A 20,942-nucleotide genomic window follows, 5' to 3' on the forward strand; every position below is an offset into this window, starting at 1 on the left:
ATTGAGGTACCCTTAAATCCAAGAATTCATATACCTGAGAGGTACCCTAAAATGGGTGACTGAAGTGGAACAACAGCATCATTGAGGAACAGCTTGCACAGCATGGTAAATCCTCGGGGAAGGACACCCCAAAGAAAGAGAAGAAATGGCCCTTCAGCCAAAAGTTGTCTGGGAGTGCCAAGATGTTCAACAGCTGCAAATTGGGCTTGAGAAAGAGGAGTTGTAGGGGATGAGGGTTGATTTTAATTTGGTTGTTTTCCTCAAGTTTATTGCGAGCATTGTGCCGACTATTGAGGTTGACTCGACTATGTCTTTTTGAGTACTAGTTTGATGCCGCTCTCCCCTTTGTCCTCTGGCTTTATCTGGTACCCCTAGTCCTCCCTCATTGCTAAGCCTCCATTTCTTCTATCTGTATTTTTCTTCTACCATTGTTGGTACTTAGAGCTCCTCTTTCTTTGTGAATACGTTGCAATTTGGAATATGTATCTGTATGCTTTGTGTTTTTTTCTGATGGAATTTGGAGAATGCATAAATCATATACATTGAGATATACCACCCCCTCTCTACCCATGGCCCTCCAACAACTCTTTGAACTTACACATACATGTGAAGGCAACTCAAGGGCTTGAAAACATTTGAATTTACCTTGTCTTTCTTTTGCTTAAATGACACAATCTGTTTTTTGAGAACAGTAAGGGAAGGGTGCATCATAATGGGTAGCAACTAGAGACATGTGCTGCATTTATCAAATTCTGGGAAGCTGGGTCAAAACTGTTATAAAGCTAAAACCAAATGAATGAGAAAAAGACATTAGAAGATTTGGAAGATTGAAGCTCACGAAGACGATTGTCCATAGCAATCTTTACAAGGGCTTCTTTCTTTTCATCCTTAGTTTTCAAATGAGATGCCTCCTTGATGGCAGTTTGAATTTTTGCCACATCAGCAGACAAGTTGAACTTTTGCATGGCTAATTTGTAGGGGGCAGTGGACTGTGAAAGTTTCTTTTTCCACAGGAAGAAAGAGTGCTCTGCAAGGATAGCAGTCACTGAGCATTAAAATAGCAGTTATGATAGAGTAGTCATAAACGAGAGTAGACACACCAATACATAAAAAGGCAATGTCCTTGAAGGATTTGGTATTGTGAATCTACATAGAATTATGTTGTGGTCAGAATATTGAATAGAATTTATGTGGTGAAGGTTTACCAAGGACCAGTCAGTATGATTGAGGACATCCTCCACCTAAAAATAGTATTTGGTTCAGTCAATACTAGTTCTGAAAAAAGATGGGAAGAAAAAATATAATACTCACAGGCTATTTGAAGAAGTAGAGTTTCATGAATATTTTTTAAAATTCTATAACTGAACTCACAATCTCATCATTTCTTAGCAAAACAAAAAGAGAAGAAAGCTGAGACTTACTCTCTGTTTGAAATATAGGCCATGCTCTTGTCAGCAACAAGCAGGAAGGGCCAGCCAGATCCTGACTTACAAGCTGTTCAAAACCCAGAGCATGCTCTTGTCAGCAACAAGCAGGAAGGGCCAGCCAGATCCTGACTTACAGGCTGTTTAAAACCCAGAGCATGCTCTTGTCAGCAACAAGCAGGAAGGGCCAGCCAGATCCTGACTTACATACTGTTCAAAACCCAGAGCATGCTCTTGTCAGCAACAAGCAGGAAGGGCCAGCCAGATCCTGACTTACATCCTGTTCAAAACCCAGGGGATGCTCTTGTCAGCAACAAGCAGTAAGAGCCAGCCAGATCCTGACTTACATCCTGTTCAAAACCCAGAGCATGCTCTTGTCAGCAACAAGCAGGAAGGGCCAGCCAGATCCTGACTTACAGCCTGTTCAAAACCCAGAGCATGCTCTTGTCAGCAACAAGCAGGAAGGGCCAGCCAGATCCTGACTTACAACCTGCTCAAAACACAAGGCATGCTCTTGTCAGCAACCAGCAGGAAGGGCCAGTGAGATCCTGACTTACATACTGTTCAAAACCCAGAGCATGCTCTTGTCAGCAACTAGCAGGAAGGGCCAGCCAGATCCTGACTTACATACTGTTCAAAACCCAGAGCATGCTCTTGTCAACAACCAGCAGGAAGGGCCAGCCAGATCCTGACTTACATCCTGTTCAAAACCCAGAGCATGCTCTTGTCAGCAACAAGCAGGAAGGGCCAGCCAGATCCTGACTTACATACTGTTCAAAACCCAAGGCATGCTCTTGTCAGCAACAAGCAGGAAGGGCCAGCCAGATCCTAACTTACAAGCTGTTCAAAACCCAGGCATGCTCTTGTCAGCAACAAGCAGGAAGGGCCAGCCTGATCGTGACTTACAAGCTGTTCAAAACCCCAGAGCATGCTCTTGTCAGCAACAAGCAGGAAGGGCCAGCCAGATCCTGACTTACATCCTGTTCAAAACCCAGAGCATGCTCTTGTCAGCAACAAGCAGGAAGGGCCAGCCAAATCCTGACTTACATCCTGTTCAAAACCCAGAGCATGCTCTTGTCAGCAACAAGCAGGAAGGGCCAGCCAGATTCTGACTTACATCCTATTCAAAACCCAGAGCATGCTCTTGTCAGCAACAAGCAGGAAGGGCCAGCCTGATCGTGACTTACAAGCTGTTCAAAACCCCAGAGCATGCTCTTGTCAGCAACAAGCAGGAAGGGCCAGCCAGATCCTGACTTACATCCTGTTCAAAACCCAGAGCATGCTCTTGTCAGCAACAAGCAGGAAGGGCCAGCCAGATCCTGACTTACATCCTGTTCAAAACCCAGAGCATGCTCTTGTCAGCAACAAGCAGGAAGGGCCAGCCAGATTCTGACTTACATCCTATTCAGAACCCAGAGCATGCTCTTGTCAGCAACAAGCAGGAAGGGCCAGCCAGATTCTGACTTACACTCTGTGCAAAACCCAGAGCATGCTCTTGTCAGCAACAAGCAGGAAGGGCCAGCAAGATCCTGACTTACACCCTGTGCAAAACCCAGAGCATGCTCTTGTCAGCAACAAGCAGGAAGGGCCAGCCAGATCCTGACTTACAAGCTGTTCAAAACCCAGAGCATGCTCTTATCAGCAACAAACAGGAAAGGCCAGCCAAATCCTGACTCACCCACTGTCATGACAAAAGCATGATCCCATTAGCATCTAGTTGAGACCCACTGGATGTTGGCTTACCAACTGTTCATATATATTATTTTGTTCCACCACTGTATAGTCAAGTAAGGTCCACATACCATATGTGGAAAATACTTCAGCATCGTCCCAACCATCTTCTGCCACTCTCCCTTTTCTTTGAACACCTTCCAACCTGGAAAGACAGTTCTGTTATTCTAGATAATCAGCAATTTACCAGCATATAATTTAAAATAAAGCAACTACCTTTTAATTGCATATTCAATTGACAGAGCCACATTATTTTGCTGCACTGTAAGAAACAGCTGTAAGAGTGTATCATCTGAAAAGGTGGCTGCTGTCTTCCTCAGCAGTTCACTGCAGTCACTTGTAGGTTTTTGCATGCCTGTGATATGCAATCAATCCATTGAGTATAAGTAAATGAGTTTGTTGTACCTCGAAAATACACATGACCCTTGGGAGGATACTTTTTCTTGTAGAGTTGCTGACCAAACCTCTTTTCAAACATGGCAACTGACTCTTCTGGAGCTTTATTTGCAGCATCTTCAATATCCATTCCAGTGTCAACCAGGTGTTTGATGGTTTGGGCATCAAGAATATCTGCTTTTGTAAACAGGACAATAACAGGAACTGTGCATAAAAATAAAAGGTGAAATTCAAGAGATTAACAACAATTGACACACCTCTACCAGTCCCACACTCATCGAAGAAAGTTACCTCTGCTCTTGTAAATGGTCTGGCTTCATCATTGATTGGGATGCAGTACCTACACAGGTGTATTCAGATGAACTTTAATGTCACATCTCATTCACTCACCAAATCACATGCAGATGATCCTCGAGCCGTTTGTTGGTTGAACATTTTTGCAGAAACTCCTTGACTTTATCCAACTCATATGTTCTGCCTGCTTCAAAGCCACATGAGTCATGAAAGACAAATGCCCCATTGCTCTCAAATATCATTTCATTCTCAATATCATGCTCCCCTCTCTGCCACACTTTCAGTAAAATGTAATAGAGAGTGTAGATCCATGTTACCTGTGCAGTTGGATCGAGCTTGGACGAGTCAATCTTTTTCACATCAATAATGATAGATGATGATGTCTAGAACATGTAATACCTCATGACCCTTCTGATTGAAAATTTTCGGCTGTTCCGTTGTATTGCAAACTCGCTGGAGGATGGTTGTCTTCCCCGCATTGGCGCGGCCAATGATGAGGACGCGAAAACGCTTGGTGACGTTTCGAACATTGTGTGCTCGTCTCTGTTGTCTTTCTATATCCACTGCGGCCTGGGATTTAACATTGGAAAGAGACATTTGTCGCTGGGATGCCTGAGATGGTGGAAGTGGTGAAGAACCAAGATAAGCGCCACGCATGTGTATTGTTTGGTTATGCTGGGTCAGCCACTCGAGTGACGTCACTGACTCGCTTCTCGTTCTTCCCAAGTTCTTCCGTTCGTACAACTTGATTCCCACTCAATTTCCAATATATACACACGTCATTGGCTCCCCAACTATCTGCCCACGACGATCGTGAAAGCGCGCAAGTTTGTTGCCAGATTTGAACATCAACCAAGCGGCGAGGGAGTGCGAGGGAGAGGGTGAGTACAATTCGAGCTCCAGCAGTGGCATGAGTTCGCCACTTAGCACAGACAAGTCTCCTCGGCAGCGGGCTTCTATCTAGGACATCATTTTCCTTCATTGACCACGTACTAGAGAACTTAAACTACGGTGACTGAAGACCCGGAAGGTTGAAGAAGTGGCTGTAACATGAGCAGTATGAGACTAAATCCTACTTGGTACGATCATCAGCTACAATTCTATCGTGATGTGCCATCCCATTTTGCCAATGAAGTCCCCGTCTCAGCCAAGATCACTGTTCTCCCCCATTTTCCCTTCTCACACCCCCTACGCATTTGTCCGTGAACCGCGACGTCCGTGTAGGTTTCCACTCCACTGGTGGCTTGGAGGCGTACCTTCAATCTTGAGTATGCTCCCCACCATCAGGAAAGAAGGCTACATGAAAGCCTGTAAGCAATGTGGATCCGCATCGAATGACACAACTAACGCTGACCCTATCAAACTATGTTCGCCCTTTTCTTCATTGCCGTCAGGGGTAGCGCGTCGTTCTATCGTCCAACGGCAAGCTAGCCACAGAGAAATATCAGAACTACGCCGCACAACCCCAAGAACTGGATGTATGCTTACCTTTTTCCCCAGCTCCTCTTAGATGGGGTTGCTACCACTTGGGCGGGCAAGCCCTCAACGAGACTTCGTTAGTGTTAAAGTAACGACTTTGGTTTCAAGCATTCAATGTATCCACAGCCAAAGAGCGTTTGCACCGCTGAAGAGCGACGGTGAGCAGCAAATGACGCTTTGCTTCATGACTCAATTTCCACACGTTCGAAGCACCTGTCTCTGGGACGCCGCACTAGGAATACCCCTGTGATCCAAACTCGAACGGACGTCAAGTTGGACAGAGCTGGCGACTGATATTCCTGGGTTTTAAGGAGTCGGAGTGGTTCTGTTTGTTAAAACGCTGAAAGCCGTATTCAATTTGGTCGTCTTTTGCTTGCGTTCTACAATAGGATACAGCAATTACATGAGTTACGACAGAGATAGTCACAAACGAGAATAACTACCTTTCACAATGACCTTGCAATTTGAATTTGAGCGGAAAAGGTTGTCCGTAATTACACATGACCTTCCTGTCGAGTGGCAGGGATTGTAGGGCCGATCTGTGCAGGAAGGATTTAGGGAAATGCGACATAGGCGTAGTAGACAACGTACCACCGCGATTCCAACTCTTCAATCCAATTCAAGTCCTGAATGCGAAGGTTTTGTGGTTCCAGTTTGACGACGTCATGGCTGGTGCAGTTCTTCCAACTAGTCTCGAACAAGGGTTTATAGCTGGTGGGGTGGTTGCATTGAAATCGACCTTCCATTCTGTCGTTCCCCGTTGCCCTGATAGAAAACCCAAGATGAGTATACATATTTCGTACATCACACTCGACCCACCTAACCGCACAGACCAGCTCCTTCCGTTCCGCGCCAAGCAGCACCGCACGTCTACGTAGTTCTGGCCACTCAATTTGAAGCTGGCAGTGAGAAACCCTTGGTTAATATTAGGTCAGTCGATCAGTCTTGAACAGTGAGTAGCGCTTTTCTGGCAGCCTGAAAGGTAACTGATAGAAAAATCAGATACGAAGAGCTCCCGTCGATGAGGGCTTACCATCTCAGCACGTTGAACTGCCCGGACCATTGAGTGTCGTGACCGTCGTCGTAATCTTGAGTCTGTTGTTCTGGTAAGCACACAGAGTGACAGCGGATATAACAGACCCACTTTGACTTGAAACATCGATGACCTGCATGTATTCTATGACAGCAATGACATGCACGAGTTTGCCCCCCTTATTGGACAGGTCATTTTGGTGAAACAATTCAAAAGGGCGTAGGCTTTTACATACGACGAACCCGCAATCTGAGCCGATCATGGGCATCGAGTTGTACGTCCCTTCTAGCGTGAAGATTTATCGCGACTTATTACCAGGGAGCGTGTGCGAGTTGAAGTGGGGGGGGGATTCTCTTTCTATCTAGAATGATCAGCTTCGTACGAGGTAAAAAGCTCGAGAAGAACTTACAAGCAGTGGGTACAGTCTGTATGAGCGCCAGGCTGGCAGTGCCTAACACGTAACAAGTTGCGGCCACGGCTTATGGGAAGAGAAAGCCTGCTTCCTTCGCGTAGATTATCGGTTCCACACTGGGCAACAACCTGCTATTCCTAGAGCGTGTTTGGATACAGGGAAGAGTGCTCGGTTTTGAACCTGGCACACAGAAACTTTGTCACTGTAGAAAATTTATATCGTCCCAGGCAACCGATGACACCGAAGAGGGCTTTGCTAGCAACCTCGATGTCGGCGAGACGCGCAATTTCACTTTTCGATTCATAATTAAGATCAAGAAGTTTCCACAGGACACCACTTTCGCACTTACCATTTGAACTGAGGGCCGACTGAAGTGAGGGAAGGATATGTCCCGCCCAGTGGTCAAGAAGTCAGATGGTGGTGAACGCCACGATATCCTTAACGGCAAGAACAGTCAGCTTCAGAAAAGGCACGAAGCACAAGAAACAACTCACCGTGAAGGGTGCAAGGTCAAAATCTTCACACACTTGGGGCCACCCCACTCTGCACCCACGTCGCTGTCTACAGTGCCGCAGGCTCAGAAAAGTCCTTTATCTCTTGAACCCATACTCCTCCTTCTCTCGGGCCAGAAATACCGTTGCTGATCGACATCTTCACCGAAGTCATGGAGCCCCATGGAGTTTGAGAGTAGAAGCTGGGAGCCTAGCCAGGGGTCTTCCTTATTGAGGCTGAGCAGATGCGGGAGAGGCCTTTGCCGACGATGATGGTTTCCGTTTTTCGAAATCTAAAGTTGAACTCGACAAGAGGGGGGCTCGAAGACCAACTTGACAAGGCCAAGGTCATTATTGCAGGGGCCGAAGGTAATGAATGGCATCCTGTATTGCATGGAGTAGAGGTTGTGTCCCAAGTCCAACCTTTCTACACGTCATTCAGGCCTATGGACACCCTGGCCTTCTCCTCACCGGAAACCTGAAATCAAGCAGCCCACCCAGCATCGAACATGTCGATTCTAGTAGTGGAGGAAAAACTTCGCAGGGCGATCACGCGGAAATGACGAGGCAGAGTTAATGTTGTCCGAGGCGCACAGGGAAGTTTGGATGAGGGTCTGGATGAGGGGTTGATAGAATTTGTAGAGGGAAAAGAGGCAGTTGAGGTGGAAGACGCGGGATTCGAAGTGGAATGGGGGATTGAGGCGGAAGGAAAACTTGGGAGGAAAACTTTGTTGAGGAAGGGCCGAGTGCCAGTCATAATATGGGAATCAGATCGAAACGCCCTCGTCGAGATTTCAGTGAGGTTTCAATCTCCTCTGCTTCGACACCATGCAGCTGGTCGAGGAGGTTGTCTGCACGCAGAGATGCTGGTGAGGTCGGCCATCTAAGCTCGGATGGCGGGATTAGCATCTGAAGGGGCGACGGGGTGCGAAGGAGGGTAGAAGCCATGCGATTATGGTGGGTTTATGTGGGGGGTGTCGCATAGTGCTTCAACGAGTTCTGGTTTACGCCGACGTACTTGTATACGAACACTTGTGTGTGTTTCCGGGGTGATGGCCAGTGAATATGCCTTTGGCAGGACTTGATCATCACGCGCTTCTGAGGATAGCAATTTTACATTGTAAGGATTTGAAAGAAGCTCAACATTCGAGAGACGTACCTTTGTCTCGAAGTTTTCTGCTTGTGGTGGAACGTTAGACGAGTGGTGGATGATAAGGCCGCTAAGGAGGAAGGCGTTGTAATGTTTTGTTTGTTGATTGAGTTGTCTAGTATAACGTTCACCTGTTCGAAACTACCACTCAACTACCACCATAGGTCCGAATGTTGCCTTCTTCGCCGTGAACGTGGGATTTCAGCAAGACGGTATTGCGCATGCTCGCCGATCAAGGCGTTGAGAGGAAAAGAGCGAGCGGTATCTTGGATCCGGCGTGCTTGTGTCGTTCTCCAAGTTTCTTTACCCATAAGAGTCGGCAATGTTTCGCCTGGTAGTCCCACTGAGAGGCAAATTCCATTTTATTCATTCCATCCCAGTACGCTTTTCAACGATATTCTCTCAATAAGTGGCGATTAACGTTAATTTCAAGGTTCAATGGGAGAGGTTGCGATGTTTGACAAAGCTCGGTTTTGGCCCGGTTAGAACACCAGCGACGCCGTGACCAGCTTGACTACGCAAGTCTTGAGCTACACTCAAATTGACTACCTATTTTCGTGAGGCTTTATGAGGTGGGTCTTCTTGGGGTTTTCTTCAACCAAGTCATTAGATTGATCTTTATGACGAAGATTCGCAAGTATTAGCTGGATGCCAGTAGCAGTCCAGCCAAAGAACGCAAGCTGGGATTTCACTACCTCGTTCAAGAGGAGCCGAAGGGCATCAAGGGGAGGCTAGTGGATTTACGAAACCTTGGGGATGGCTCTTACCGAGATTGTGAGTTGCGCCATGCTCATTCTACTGGTGAAGATACTTATCCAGAGTTTAATGTGAAGACTTGTTGAATTACTTTGGCGAACCAAGGTTATTGCTATTCCTGTGGAAGAGTGCGGGGCGCCTCTCACGACTGTCATGACTTTCAACCCTTTACTACAGCGGATGTCAAGCTCCATCGTGTGGTGTTGGCACAGGGAATCACCCGTTTCGCGGAACGTCCGCGCTCGGGCCTACGTTTTGCAGAATCCCTCAGGGAAAGGTCGACATGAGCCTCGTCATCTGCAATCGATGCTTGTCCTTCGAGAAATGCCAATGCCAACGCGGCTCATCTTGTCGCAAAACACATTCTCCGTACTGCGCCGTGGAAGTTCTTCGTGTCACGTTTCAGAAAGACGCCTAGTGGTTGGATTTCGATGCCTCGGAGGAACGGGAACGGGGTGACCTCACAATACGTTCAACCAGTTTGCTATAAAAGTAAGCCTCGTTGCTGGCTTTGTTGTGTATGTGCTTACCTATCATACTAGGTGTTGGCTCTTATCTGGATTTTCACCCAACACGACCCAACACGCACGTTCTTTTTTCTTGGGTTGGTGGTGCACCCGTAATGGGTTAAACTTTTGATCAACGTGATAAAGAAAGCTTCTGCTCATTTTGGCCAGAACGAGTGCTGGCACCTGGAACATCGACTTGTAGCACTGCAACGACATTTGCGGGCATGAACCACGTCGACGCGCATCTTCATGACAACTTCGGATTATTGTCACCCAGGTGAACCGGGGCAACACGTCAAAATTTTATCTACTGATCATTCGTTATGCCTACATAGCGTTTGTTTCCATTCAAGTCGCAATTTCATCTTCTTCTTTCAATCTAGAAGCACGTTCGCAACTGGGGCTTCGATTTCATATCTAGGGGTGGCGCCGCACAAATTTCTAACATGCTCTTACAAAGTCATATCTCATCCCTCACAAAGTCAATGCGAGACCGGAGGAGGAGCACACATGGTTTCGCTCGACTGTAAGAGCTCGACACTACTTCTTTCAACTGTGACTCGCTCCTCTCCGTAAGTACGCTTTCTGATATTCCCATTTTCTCTCACCTCTAACGTAAGTTGTACCTAGATTATCAACTAGCCGCAACGGGCCAACAGTACGTTCGTAACCAAAAGACCTTGGCGTGCGCTGGCACAATTGTGGGGGAAGTTGGCCTTTTGTAGAACTTCAAACCATCATGCGATGCCCTTCCTAAGCACTGGCCTCCGACAGCATGGCGAAAGTCATAGGGCACACCCTGTACTCACTTCGGAAACCCAAATCACCCTTTGTTATTTTCCGCGGACGCTTCTCGAGGCGATCCCCACCTCAACCACCTTTTTGAGGACGGTCATGAACAACTGATGACACTACTAACCTTCTGTTCTGTGCCGTGAATGTAAGGCAGAGGCCTGTACGGGTTCAATGTCGCGTCTTCCTCGCCTTTCATTTCAATGGACTCAATCAACCAGCTACTACTGCTCAAGCGCTCGCAGGTGACGTCACATCCTCTGACACCTTTGTATAGGACCAAGAGCTGGTGTTATGGTTAAATGGAGGATATACGTGAAAGGCAGTGTGTAACGCAGCTTCCTTTTAACGCGGGCTGCTTCAGCTTGTACAATGCCCTTTCCGGAGTTTCCCTCATGTAGCTCTCGACCAAAAACGTTTCCCTTCTGAACACGCCAGATGACATGGTTGAAAAGCCCTTAAAGTCCCTAGCAGTCCGCTGATTCGTGTTACGACCGAGTGAGTAAAACATCGTAGTCGAAAGACGAGTATCGACTGTAAATGACGAGGTATTCGATAAGTTCATCGACCGCTCTGTGTAAGTGAGCTCTCATGCTGCGCACCCGCAAACGAGAATGATTGCGACCTTGCAATCTGAATTTGAGCGGAAAACGCTGTACGTGATCACACAGCGATTGTAGGGCCGATCTGTGCAGGAAGGGTTTATGGAAATGCGACACAGGCATAGACAACGTACCAATTGCGATTCCGACTCTTCAATCCAATTCAAGTCCTATATGCGACGGTTTTGTAGGGGTCCAGATGTTATACCAACCAGAAAATTTTGTAGCTGGTGGAGTGGTTGCATTAAAATCGACCTTCCATTTTGTCGTTCCCCGTTGCCCTAATAGAAAACCCAAGATGAGTGATTATACATAGTTCGTGCATCACACTCGACCCACCTAACCGCACAGACCAGCTTCTTCCGTTCCGTGCTAAGCAGCACCGCACGTCTACGTAGTTCTTGCGTAGTTCTGGGTGCTGGATCTGAAGCTGGCGGTGAGAAACCCTTGGTTAAAATTGGGTCTCTCAGTCTGTCTTGAAATTGCGTCGATCTTGAACAGTGAGGAGCGCGCTCCTGGCAACTGATTGATAAATCAGATATGAAGGGCTCCCGTCGATGACGGCTTACCATTCCAGCACGTTGAACTGTCGGGCCATTGGGTGTCGTGACTGTCGTAATCTTAAGTTTGTTGTTGGTAAGCATACAGACAAGTGAGAACGGATATAACAGACCCACCTTGACTTGAAGCTTGAAACGTCGATGTCCTGCTTGTAAAAGTAGGATCTATGACGGTGCGAGTTCGCCTTCTCATTGGACACGTCATTTTGGTTCAAGACCATACGTACAGAACCCGCAATCTGAGCCGATCATGGACATCGAGTTGTACAACCCTTCTGCGGTCAAGATTTGTCGCGACCGATTATCAGGGAGTGTGTGAGAGCTGAGGTGGGGGACAATTCTCTTTATATCAAGAATGATCAGCTTCGTACGGGGTAAAAAGCTCGAAAAGAACTGACAAGCAATGCGTACTGAGTGAAGGTACCATTTGTATCAGCGCCAAGCCCTAACACGTAACAAGTTGCAGCCACGGGAAAACCTGTCATTCGCGTATACTATCGGTTCTACACTGGGCAGCATCCTACTATTTCTGGTGTGTCTTGGGATACAGGACAGGGTGCTCATTTTGAACCTGGCACCCAGAAACATTGATTATATCGTCCTAGGCACCGAAGAGTCCCTTCACTTTTAGATTCATAGTTAGATCAAGCAGCTTCGGTAAAAACCAGAAAACCTTACAGGCGCCCACCACTTTCACACCTGCCGTTCGAACCGAGGGCAAAGTTTTGTGAGGGAAGGATATGTCGCGCCTAGTAGTCAAGAAGTCAGATGGTGGTGACCGCCACAATGTCCTTAACGGTAAGAACAGTCAGCAGAAAAGGCGCGAAGCACAAGAAACGACTCACCGTGAAGGGCGCAAGGTCGAAATCTCCGCACACTCGGGGGCGGGGAAGGAACGAGCTACCTAAGTGTCTTCATGAGGTGCTTTAGACAGTAGCAAATCTGGAAAGTCGTTTACCGCTACTCCAGCAAAGGCAGGTGTTTAGAGGGAGGCAGCGAACTTCCAGCATCCGCTTATTGGTGGAAAATTTCATGTACAACTGACTTGGTCAGGCGCCAGACTCGACGATGGAGCAGCATGACAGCTTAGAGTTACTATTAGCAGTTTAGCGCCGTGAACTTCTACCAATGATTGATGAGGACTTACTAGAGTCCTGACTGGAGCCCCAAGCATCCCACACCACGCGGTTGTAGTCATATCAGTGCTTCTTTGACGCATGCCTAGTTCGGTATAAGAAATTATCTAAATGACGACCTCTTGATAAGACAGAAAAAACACAAATGCGATAAAGCACGTACGGTGAAAAACAGATTGATCTCCGACTTCATGGATGGTGGCAAACTTGAGCTCATGCATTGTTCTTCACGCCAGTCGACTGAAGCGAAAGAACAGTCACTTTGAACCACCTACGACCGACGACGCCTGAATGCCATACTCAAACCTATCGAGGTGCGAATATCAGTCTGAAAAGTCAACGTTTCCACCGAAATCGTTGGTACAAACCCCTTTATTTTCCGCAAGCGCGCTGACACCTCATAGTACAAGCCAGAACCGAAGCTCTGCTGAGCTGAAGTTGAGAATGAAAGGATCACGCAGGTTCACCATCCACTCAAGCACGACTGGGACGAAGGACTTCAAGCACGCTGACACTCGTACAATCGTCGCTTGCCGACGAGGCCCGGGACGTAGTGGCAGTGCAGATCGTGTTCAGAGATGGTGGAGAACTAGAGAGGTAGATGGAGCCGGTGGTCGCTGATTTGTAGGCGTAGTCTGCCATGCTGGTTTTCATATCTTAGAATTCAAAGTTGAACTCGACCAAGTGGGTCGAAGACGAACGTGACAAGGCCGCGCCATGGTAGCAGCAGTGAATGGCACCCTCGAAGATGAAGACGACATCGAAGAATCCCAAGAGGGAACAACACTACCATGCGCGATACACTTGCAGCGTTATGTGCGTATTGCGTGGAGCAGAAGTTGTGTCCGAAGTCCCATCTCGAATCCCAGCTTCCTTGCGGGCATTCAGTCCCACAGAAACCCTGACATTTCTCCATTGGAACTGATCACCCTCAGCCGCGGCCTGCGCCCACCCAGCATCGAACACGTCAATTCTAACAACGGAGGGAGGACGTGGAAGTGACGATGCAGAGCTTGTGTTGTCCGAGGCGTAGAGGGAAGTTTGTATGAGGATAGGGATGAAGATGTAAAGTGGGGGGGAGGCAGTTGAGGCGGAAGACGAGGCTTTCGAGGTGGAATTGGGGATTGAGGTGGAAGGGAAAGTTTGGAGGATCATCGATCACTTTTAGGAAGGGCCGAGGAGGTTCTTTGCGAAGGCTCTGCACGCGGGGATGGATGCTGGCGAGGTGGGCCATGTAAACTCGGATGGCGGGATTACTTAGGATCTGAAGATCTGAAGGGGCGAGGGAGCGCGAAGGAGGGTCGAAGCCATGTGCTTATGTTGGGTTTATGTGAGGGGTGTTGGATAGTGCTTCAACGAGTCCTTGTTTACACCGACTGGTCGCGTACGAGCACTGCGTGTGCTTCTAGAGTGGTGGCCTGTGAGTAGGCCTTGAGCGGGACTTGATCATCACGCGCATCTGAGGATGGCCATTTTATGTTGTAAGAAAGAAGCTCAAAATTCGGGAGACATACTTTTGTGTCAAAGTTGCGCCATGTTGGAGTCACGAGTGCCGTGCACATGCTGATTGTCGAACGCGACTACTCTGCAGTGAGGTTTCAACCGCCTCTGCTTCGGCACCGCGCAGTTGTTTGAGGAGGTTCTATACAAAAACAGCTCTCCGTCAACCCAACCTCCATGCACCCTCCTAGTAAGTCCACAATCGCGTCATTCATCTCCTACCAACTTATCCAAGCATAACCAATCCAGTCTAACCTATTCGCCGTACGCGAGTACATAAGCCCAGTGAGCCCCATGATCCACCATCATCTCACCGTCACCAATCAAATCACCCACCTAGGTTCTCAAAGAGAGCAAATACGAAGAACACAGCCGTATACACTCGGTACGTCCACGATCATCTACGTCCGAGTCATTTACTCAAGAGCAACAGATAAATTCGTCGCGGGGGTGACTTTTTGGTGCACAAGTTCCCCGTGTGGGCATGGTAAGCCCCTCTCCATTCCTCGTCTCGTCTCGTCGCGAAAATTGAGTTGTAACTTATGAACAGGGAAAAAGGAGACATCCCCCAATCCCGAGACATCCTCCCACCAGACAGTAGCTAGTAATGCGTGGCATCCCCAGTGAAACTCAATCCAATGCATTTAAATTTCCTGCTCAACAGGCCGTCTTCTTTTCTTTCTTCATAACCACCACCATCGCCTCCGCTCACTCGACTAATGCGCACGCTGTCGCTCTACAGTCAGGATGATCCCATCTCTGCCGCCCTCAAACCATCACCCATGGAGGCCTCCGTCTCGTCTGTATGCAGAAGCTAAGGCGAAACGGGTTTCTGAGCAAATCGACGACGACCTGCGGGAGGAGCGGGAGCGATTGGAGAAGAAGAAGGGCGACGTCAAGGTCAGTGCGCTTTACAATTATGCGCCGCATATACTCATCCTGCGCTGCTAGCTTCTTCTCCTTGGTCAAGCCGAGAGCGGGAAATCGACGCTGCCGAAACAGTTCCAGCTCATGTATAAACCCACTTCGATGGATCAAGAACGCGCATCTTGGACAGCGGTCATCTACTTTAACGTCGTTCGTTCATTAAAACACATCCTAGCTACGCTTGAAGCTTGGGACGACACTCTTGACGAAGACGCCGAGGCGCAACCTACATCGACGGACGATTCGCAGTCTATCATACCAAAGAAGGCTCGCGGGAACGGTATCGCAGATCAGCCGTCACCATCTACTTCTCTCTTGACCGGCAGCATCATCCAAGGATCACCAAGTTCCCTGATGCCGTCGGAGGCCGGCGGCTCACACTCCCATTCGATGAAAGAGGGCGGCGCCCTTCAGATAGCCAACCTTCGACGCAGGTTGTCCCCATTGGTAGCTGCGGACGCGCAGCTCGCGGACAGGCTCAGTGGCGGAATTTCGGTGTCTGGTTCTGGTAAGGGCGGCGTCTTTGTGCGGAGTGGTTGGCAGGCCCGTACCATCGAGAATGCTCTCGGAAAAATCAAACAAAAATGCCCTTCGGCCGAAAGCGAAAAGAAGACTCGTGAGATTGAACCCCAGGAACCGCAGGACCCTTTGGTTCAGGACGTTGGGCGAATGCTGGAGCTCTCCGTTTAGGATATCCGGGAGTTGTGGCATCATCCCACTGTCAAAGGGTTAATCGCCAAACGGAAACGGAAACTTGATGAATGGTCCGAGTTGTACGTCGCCTACCTTGGTCTCTAGTATTCTATTCTGATCTTGTTTCTCTAGTTTTCTTAAGAACATCACGCGTGTCGCATCGCCGGACTATGTCCCAAGCATAGGTAAAGTAGTTATTCTTGCTGTTTATCGCGCATATATTCACTTTATCCCACCAGACGACATCCTTCATGCTCGTATCCAGACTATGGGAGTCGCTGAACACATCTTTGATGTGAACATCCACGGGAAATCTGTGACCTGGCATCTATTTGACGTAGGTGGTGCTCGAGGACAGAGACACTCGTGGGTGCCATACTTCGATGATACGAACGCTATCATTTTTGTTGCTCCCGTGAGCGCATTTGATCAGGCGAGTCTCTTTTTCTTCCCTTGGCGTTCGCGCCTTCCTCCATTCTACTCCATTCTATCACTTGCTTTTGAAACGTGGCAACCACCAGCGTGCTTCTCTGTTTCGTTTTGTCGTTCCTTTCTCAACTCTCATTTTTCGGCCACGTTGTTGGTAACCATGCTAACAAATTCATTTAGTATCTCGAAGAAGACCCTCGGGCGAACAGGATAGACGACTCGCTGCAATTATTCACGTAAATATGTTCGAACGCTCTGCTGAAGAACGTTCACTTGGTCCTCTTCCTGAGTGCGTAAATGCGCTGGGACTCGTCTCATCGTCCCTTCGTGCTCATTCATCACAATTTTTCTTACAGATAAGACGGATCTGCTGAAGGCGAAGCTCGACACCGGACTCAAGGTCCGGAAGTAGTGAGTCACCCCGTTTGCAACCAGGTTTTCATCACTCACCCCTCACCAGCATCATGTCCTTCGGCGATCGGTCCAACGATTACGAGACCGTCGTTCAATACTTCCGCGCTCACTTCCTGCAGGTTCATAGACGAAACAATGAGAATCGTCAGGTGCTGTATACTCATTTTACGAGTGTAGTGGTGAGTTATCTTTCGGCGAAATCTTAAAAACTTGCTCATATTTGACGTCCAGGACACAAAGGCGACGCAGCGTATCATTGGAAACGGTACGCTCCATTGCAGCGCCTTGGATTGTTTTGCTGACTGTCTTGTTTAGTTCGCGACTCAATCTTCCGAGGTTACCTCCAGTCTGCAGCCCTCGTTTGATCTGCTTTTGCTTTCTCGTGCTAGATCCCACTGCTCTCGTCGCATCTCCATCATTGATCGTTGTATTCACTCTGATATCCTGGCTATTATGCCCGTCGCATCAAGATTCGCATTGTCATCCTCAACATTCCCAACAATCCCGCCATATTATATCCCCTTGCAATGTCCCCCCTAATCCTTAATTCTTCTGAAACCTCTAACCCTACACACATTTATTGACCGCTACTCTTGCCGATTTTCCCCTCCCATGATCATGATCATGACCATGTACCACACTCTCCTCCCACAAATCATCTTCTGTTGTCCACATCCCCCAAGAAAATGTATAAACTACACACGCTGTCCCTTCTCCGCGCTCTGATCCCGACTACGTTTTTATTGTCGTATTATACAATGCTGTATGTGTAATTAATTGGTGATAATAGTCCATTTTTTGCTCGCCCGTGCATTACGGACCGCGACCTATTGACTCCTCAGAAGTATGTGGTGTTTCTTTGCAAAAAAAGAGAGTCATCGGGGTTTTTGTCGTAGAAATGGAGATACGGTCCCGTTTCAGAGCTTGCTGATATCATATCCTATCAGGTTATTTCTCTCTTCATTTCAATCATCGGAAATTGACAATCTATTTTATGAGCAGATAATGATTGGCACGGCCCGTGTGAGGCGCAAGAGCATGGTCTTCGAACAGCTACTAGTAGGCATATTGAGGCATACGGACATCGGCAGCTTTGCAATTCCAACAGATTTACAACGGAAATAATAATTGGTAAATGACCATGGTGCACTTTAAATTCGAATGGAACCCGATTACGCTTCTTGAACTGCTAGAAAAAGTCAGCACACCGAGTTGAGAAACATGCATAGGTAGGTGCATACGTTCATGAAGTTCTAAACCCTTGGCCTCCTCAACGAATTCCATAAATTTGTCATACCCTTGCTCATCGAGTATATTGAGATCCCACCGATTTTTCGGTGCCACATCCACAAGTGTACTCAGCGAATACTCTGCAGCTGGCGGGGGCCTGATAATGCCGCAGTGACCATTAGCATTTTCCATTAGCATTTTCCTTCTCCAGTTTGTATTGTAGAAAGACGCATTGGTGCCAAAGGCACTGATACCATACATCTTGGAGGGCGAACTCTGTTGGAAAAGGACTAGTACACTAACTGGGAAAAAAGAATGTCTGGTCATTTTTTGGACAAAGTTGGTGCTGTAACACAAGAACCAAACATTTTCAGAACTAAGCTCTGGTATATGAGACATAGCTAAGGAGGTGTAGATTGTACATACCAAGTCTGGGGATGAATGAATGAAAACTCAGGATAAGGCAGAGCATTCACTGTGACAACTTCCAAAAATGGGATTTGACAAAATAGGAAATTCTGAATGACTGCAACCTACTGAAAGCAATTCACAACTTGAGGAAGAGATATTTTGAACACTGGATCTCCCTGCTATTGTTATGAGCTTCATAAAGTCTTTGGGCTAGAAAATTTATATCCTCCCCTAAAAGGTAAATTTGAACTTGTTCTCCACTTTATGTATTTTTCACTCAATATATTTGTTGGAATGAGGAAAAATGACTCCCTATTAATGTTTGTAGTGTGTATAATACAAAAGGTAGGTAGAAATGTTAAAATGACCATTGCATGATGTCTGTAGAAGTTAATTTCCAGAGTTTTTCTGAAAGTAAACAAGTATCTACAACATTGGTCCTTCTTTTCTGCAAGAAGAAAAAATGCTACCACCCTTTTGAGTTAATCCATGGAGACTCAGGATGTCCTTTAAACAACACCTGAAGTATAATATGATGGCAAATAAATTTACACTGGGTATAACTTGAATGGTCCCTAAGAAAAGTACATTTTGCATAGAGCAATCGTCCTGGACCAATCCTTGACATTTTTCTTGGTGAATTGGGGCTGAAAATATTTCACAAGGCACTTCTCATACCTAGGAACACTATCCCAAGGAAATAAACAGAGGTCCTATTCATACAAGGATCTGAGACCCCCAGACCTTTCTAGGCCTGATTTGGAAATCTCTCTGTCATGCTTCAGCAAGCTTTGTGGGCCATTTGAGAAGCATCTGTGCCCAAAACTCAAGAGATAGGTAGAAGCACTTGGCATGGACATTTCACAACACCCATATTAACTGTAACCCCTTGGAAGCAGGGTTTCTGGGAACCATATTGACTATATGTCTCTTAATTTTCACAGTTTCTTGAAGTTTTATTAGCCATTAAATGCTTTATTCCTGGCAATGTGGTCAAATCAGATCATGGAACAGTAATAGTTATGTATATGTACAATACTATGACAATAGATACCTTCTCCTATCAATCCTGGGCAATATTTGCAACTGCAAATGTCCAAGGAGGGGAATCAATTCAAATTCACTTTTTTGGGGAGACTATAGAATTTTATATCTCAGAGACTTTATGGGGCTTATGACAATAGCAGGGAGATTGAGTGTTTAAAATATTTCTTCTTCAAATTGTGAATTGCTTCAAGTAGGTTGCAGTCATTCAGAATTTCCCATTTTGTCAAATCCCATTTTTGGAAGTTGTCACAGTGAATGCTCTGCCTTATCCTGAGTTTTCATTCATTCATCCCCAGACTTGGTATGTACAATCTACACCTCCTTAGCTATGTCTCATACACCATAGCTTAGTTCTGAAAATGTTTGGTTCTTGTGTTACAGCACCAACTTTGTCCAAAAAATGACCAGACATTCTTTTTTCCCAGTTAGTGTATACCCTCAGCCGATGGAAGAGTGACTGTATATATCACTGGAAACCGTACCTAGTATACCCTATGAGTAGTACTCGAGTCAGTCCAATGATATAGTAAAGGCGGGATCCGTTACTCACCTCAGCCGATGGAAGAGCGACTGAGGGAAGGAACGAACCCCTGTACAGTAGATATAGTAGTGGTTACATAACACGATCATCCTCGATCACGATCTCAGATGCAGACTTCAACACTCCTCCTCAAATTGAGGATCAGTGAGAGGGTAAAAAGAAAAGAAAGATAAAAGGAAAAGAAAGATAAAAGGAAAATAAAACAAAATTGACGAACATGGGGGAGATAGATGTGAGGAGAAATAGATAGGTGAAATCCGAGCGCCGGGTGCGTCAAAACCCAGTGGGAAAAAGCTACCGGCTGGCAAGGTCGAAAGAAAATCTACTTAGGTTAAGAAGATTAAAAATCGAAACGCCAACCAGAAATGCTCCTCCTCGCACAAGCATCACCGGAGTCCAAGGAAAGGCCGCAGGCGTGTAAAATCAGGGCGAGGCAGTGCCTTGGTAAAGATATCAGTGACATTGTCGAAACCGGGGACGCGCCAAATGGTGAGGGAACCGTCGTCCACGCGCTCGCGAACAAAGTGATGACAGACGTCGATATGCTTGCTCCGTGAATGGTGGGTAGGGTCCGAAGAAAGGGCCTTGGCACCGTTGTTGTCACATAAGAGGACGGTTGGTCCAGGCTTGAGAAGGTGGACTTCATGAAGGAATTGCCGTAACCAGAGGGCTTCGCGGCTGGCCTCGCTAAGAGCAATGTATTCTGCCTCGGTGGAAGAGTTGGAAACAGTTTTCTGTCGGCGCGATGACCAAGTGAAGACGGCGCCACCAACGGAAAAGCAGTAACCCATAGTGGAGCAGGCAGTATCTGGGCAGTCAGCATGAGAGGAGTCGGAAAATCCAACAAGATCCAATTCGGGATCGCCCCCTAGAGTTAATGTAAGTAAGCGTGTACCCTTAAGATAACGGACAACACGTATGGCAGCATTCCAATGGGGTCGGCGGTAGCAATCAAGGAATTGGCATAAGCAGGCGACAGCAAACG

The 20,942-nt window shown here is 47.1% G+C and overlaps 5 protein-coding genes across 5 annotated transcripts; 2 read left to right on the forward strand and 3 right to left on the reverse strand.

The window, feature by feature from the left end:
• Positions 1–661: 661 nt before the first annotated feature.
• On the reverse strand, positions 662–6,625 carry LACBIDRAFT_333604 (uncharacterized protein; the record flags this gene model as incomplete). Its single annotated transcript, XM_001888274.1, has 47 exons — positions 662–675; positions 839–1,045; positions 1,101–1,146; positions 1,206–1,241; positions 1,312–1,314; positions 1,422–1,424; positions 1,492–1,494; positions 1,562–1,564; positions 1,632–1,634; positions 1,702–1,704; positions 1,772–1,774; positions 1,842–1,844; positions 1,912–1,914; positions 1,982–1,984; positions 2,052–2,054; positions 2,122–2,124; positions 2,192–2,194; positions 2,262–2,264; positions 2,331–2,333; positions 2,402–2,404; positions 2,472–2,474; positions 2,542–2,544; positions 2,612–2,614; positions 2,683–2,685; positions 2,753–2,755; positions 2,823–2,825; positions 2,893–2,895; positions 2,963–2,965; positions 3,033–3,035; positions 3,103–3,105; positions 3,168–3,199; positions 3,227–3,300; positions 3,372–3,510; positions 3,561–3,755; positions 3,809–3,891; positions 3,942–4,195; positions 4,245–4,457; positions 4,552–4,767; positions 4,839–4,888; positions 5,102–5,141; positions 5,194–5,200; positions 5,334–5,396; positions 5,916–6,035; positions 6,144–6,239; positions 6,358–6,427; positions 6,469–6,535; positions 6,593–6,625. The coding sequence occupies 47 exons, from the start codon at positions 6,623–6,625 to the stop codon at positions 662–664; spliced, it is 2,133 nt and encodes a 710-aa protein (XP_001888309.1).
• Positions 6,626–9,899: 3,274 nt separating this feature from the next.
• On the forward strand, positions 9,900–10,345 carry LACBIDRAFT_312599 (uncharacterized protein; the record flags this gene model as incomplete). Its single annotated transcript, XM_001888230.1, has 3 exons — positions 9,900–9,952; positions 10,011–10,247; positions 10,306–10,345. 3 exons carry the CDS (start codon positions 9,900–9,902, stop codon positions 10,343–10,345), a joined length of 330 nt encoding a protein of 109 aa, XP_001888265.1.
• A 1,114-nt stretch (positions 10,346–11,459) lies between these two features.
• Positions 11,460–12,986, reverse strand: LACBIDRAFT_333605 (uncharacterized protein; the record flags this gene model as incomplete). The annotated part of the gene is made up of 9 exons (XM_001888275.1): positions 11,460–11,591; positions 11,639–11,679; positions 11,747–11,794; positions 11,857–11,951; positions 12,041–12,107; positions 12,308–12,378; positions 12,475–12,533; positions 12,777–12,850; positions 12,929–12,986. 9 exons carry the CDS (start codon positions 12,984–12,986, stop codon positions 11,460–11,462), a joined length of 645 nt encoding a protein of 214 aa, XP_001888310.1.
• Positions 12,987–14,559: 1,573 nt separating this feature from the next.
• Positions 14,560–17,093, forward strand: LACBIDRAFT_333606 (guanine nucleotide-binding protein alpha-4 subunit; the record flags this gene model as incomplete). The annotated part of the gene is made up of 13 exons (XM_001888231.1): positions 14,560–14,650; positions 14,816–14,888; positions 15,008–15,068; positions 15,103–15,165; positions 15,217–15,843; positions 15,883–15,965; positions 16,018–16,070; positions 16,125–16,300; positions 16,579–16,603; positions 16,671–16,725; positions 16,775–16,907; positions 16,960–16,993; positions 17,044–17,093. The coding sequence occupies 13 exons, from the start codon at positions 14,560–14,562 to the stop codon at positions 17,091–17,093; spliced, it is 1,524 nt and encodes a 507-aa protein (XP_001888266.1).
• An 807-nt stretch (positions 17,094–17,900) lies between these two features.
• LACBIDRAFT_312605 (uncharacterized protein) lies at positions 17,901–18,219 on the reverse strand (the record flags this gene model as incomplete). Its single annotated transcript, XM_001888276.1, has 2 exons — positions 17,901–17,914; positions 17,970–18,219. The coding sequence occupies 2 exons, from the start codon at positions 18,217–18,219 to the stop codon at positions 17,901–17,903; spliced, it is 264 nt and encodes an 87-aa protein (XP_001888311.1).
• Between the last annotated feature and the right edge of the window lie 2,723 nt (positions 18,220–20,942).

This window comes from Laccaria bicolor, genomic scaffold (assembly GCF_000143565.1).
Source record: "Laccaria bicolor S238N-H82 LACBIscaffold_53 genomic scaffold, whole genome shotgun sequence".
In the NCBI taxonomy this organism is placed as follows: domain Eukaryota; kingdom Fungi; phylum Basidiomycota; class Agaricomycetes; order Agaricales; family Hydnangiaceae; genus Laccaria; species Laccaria bicolor.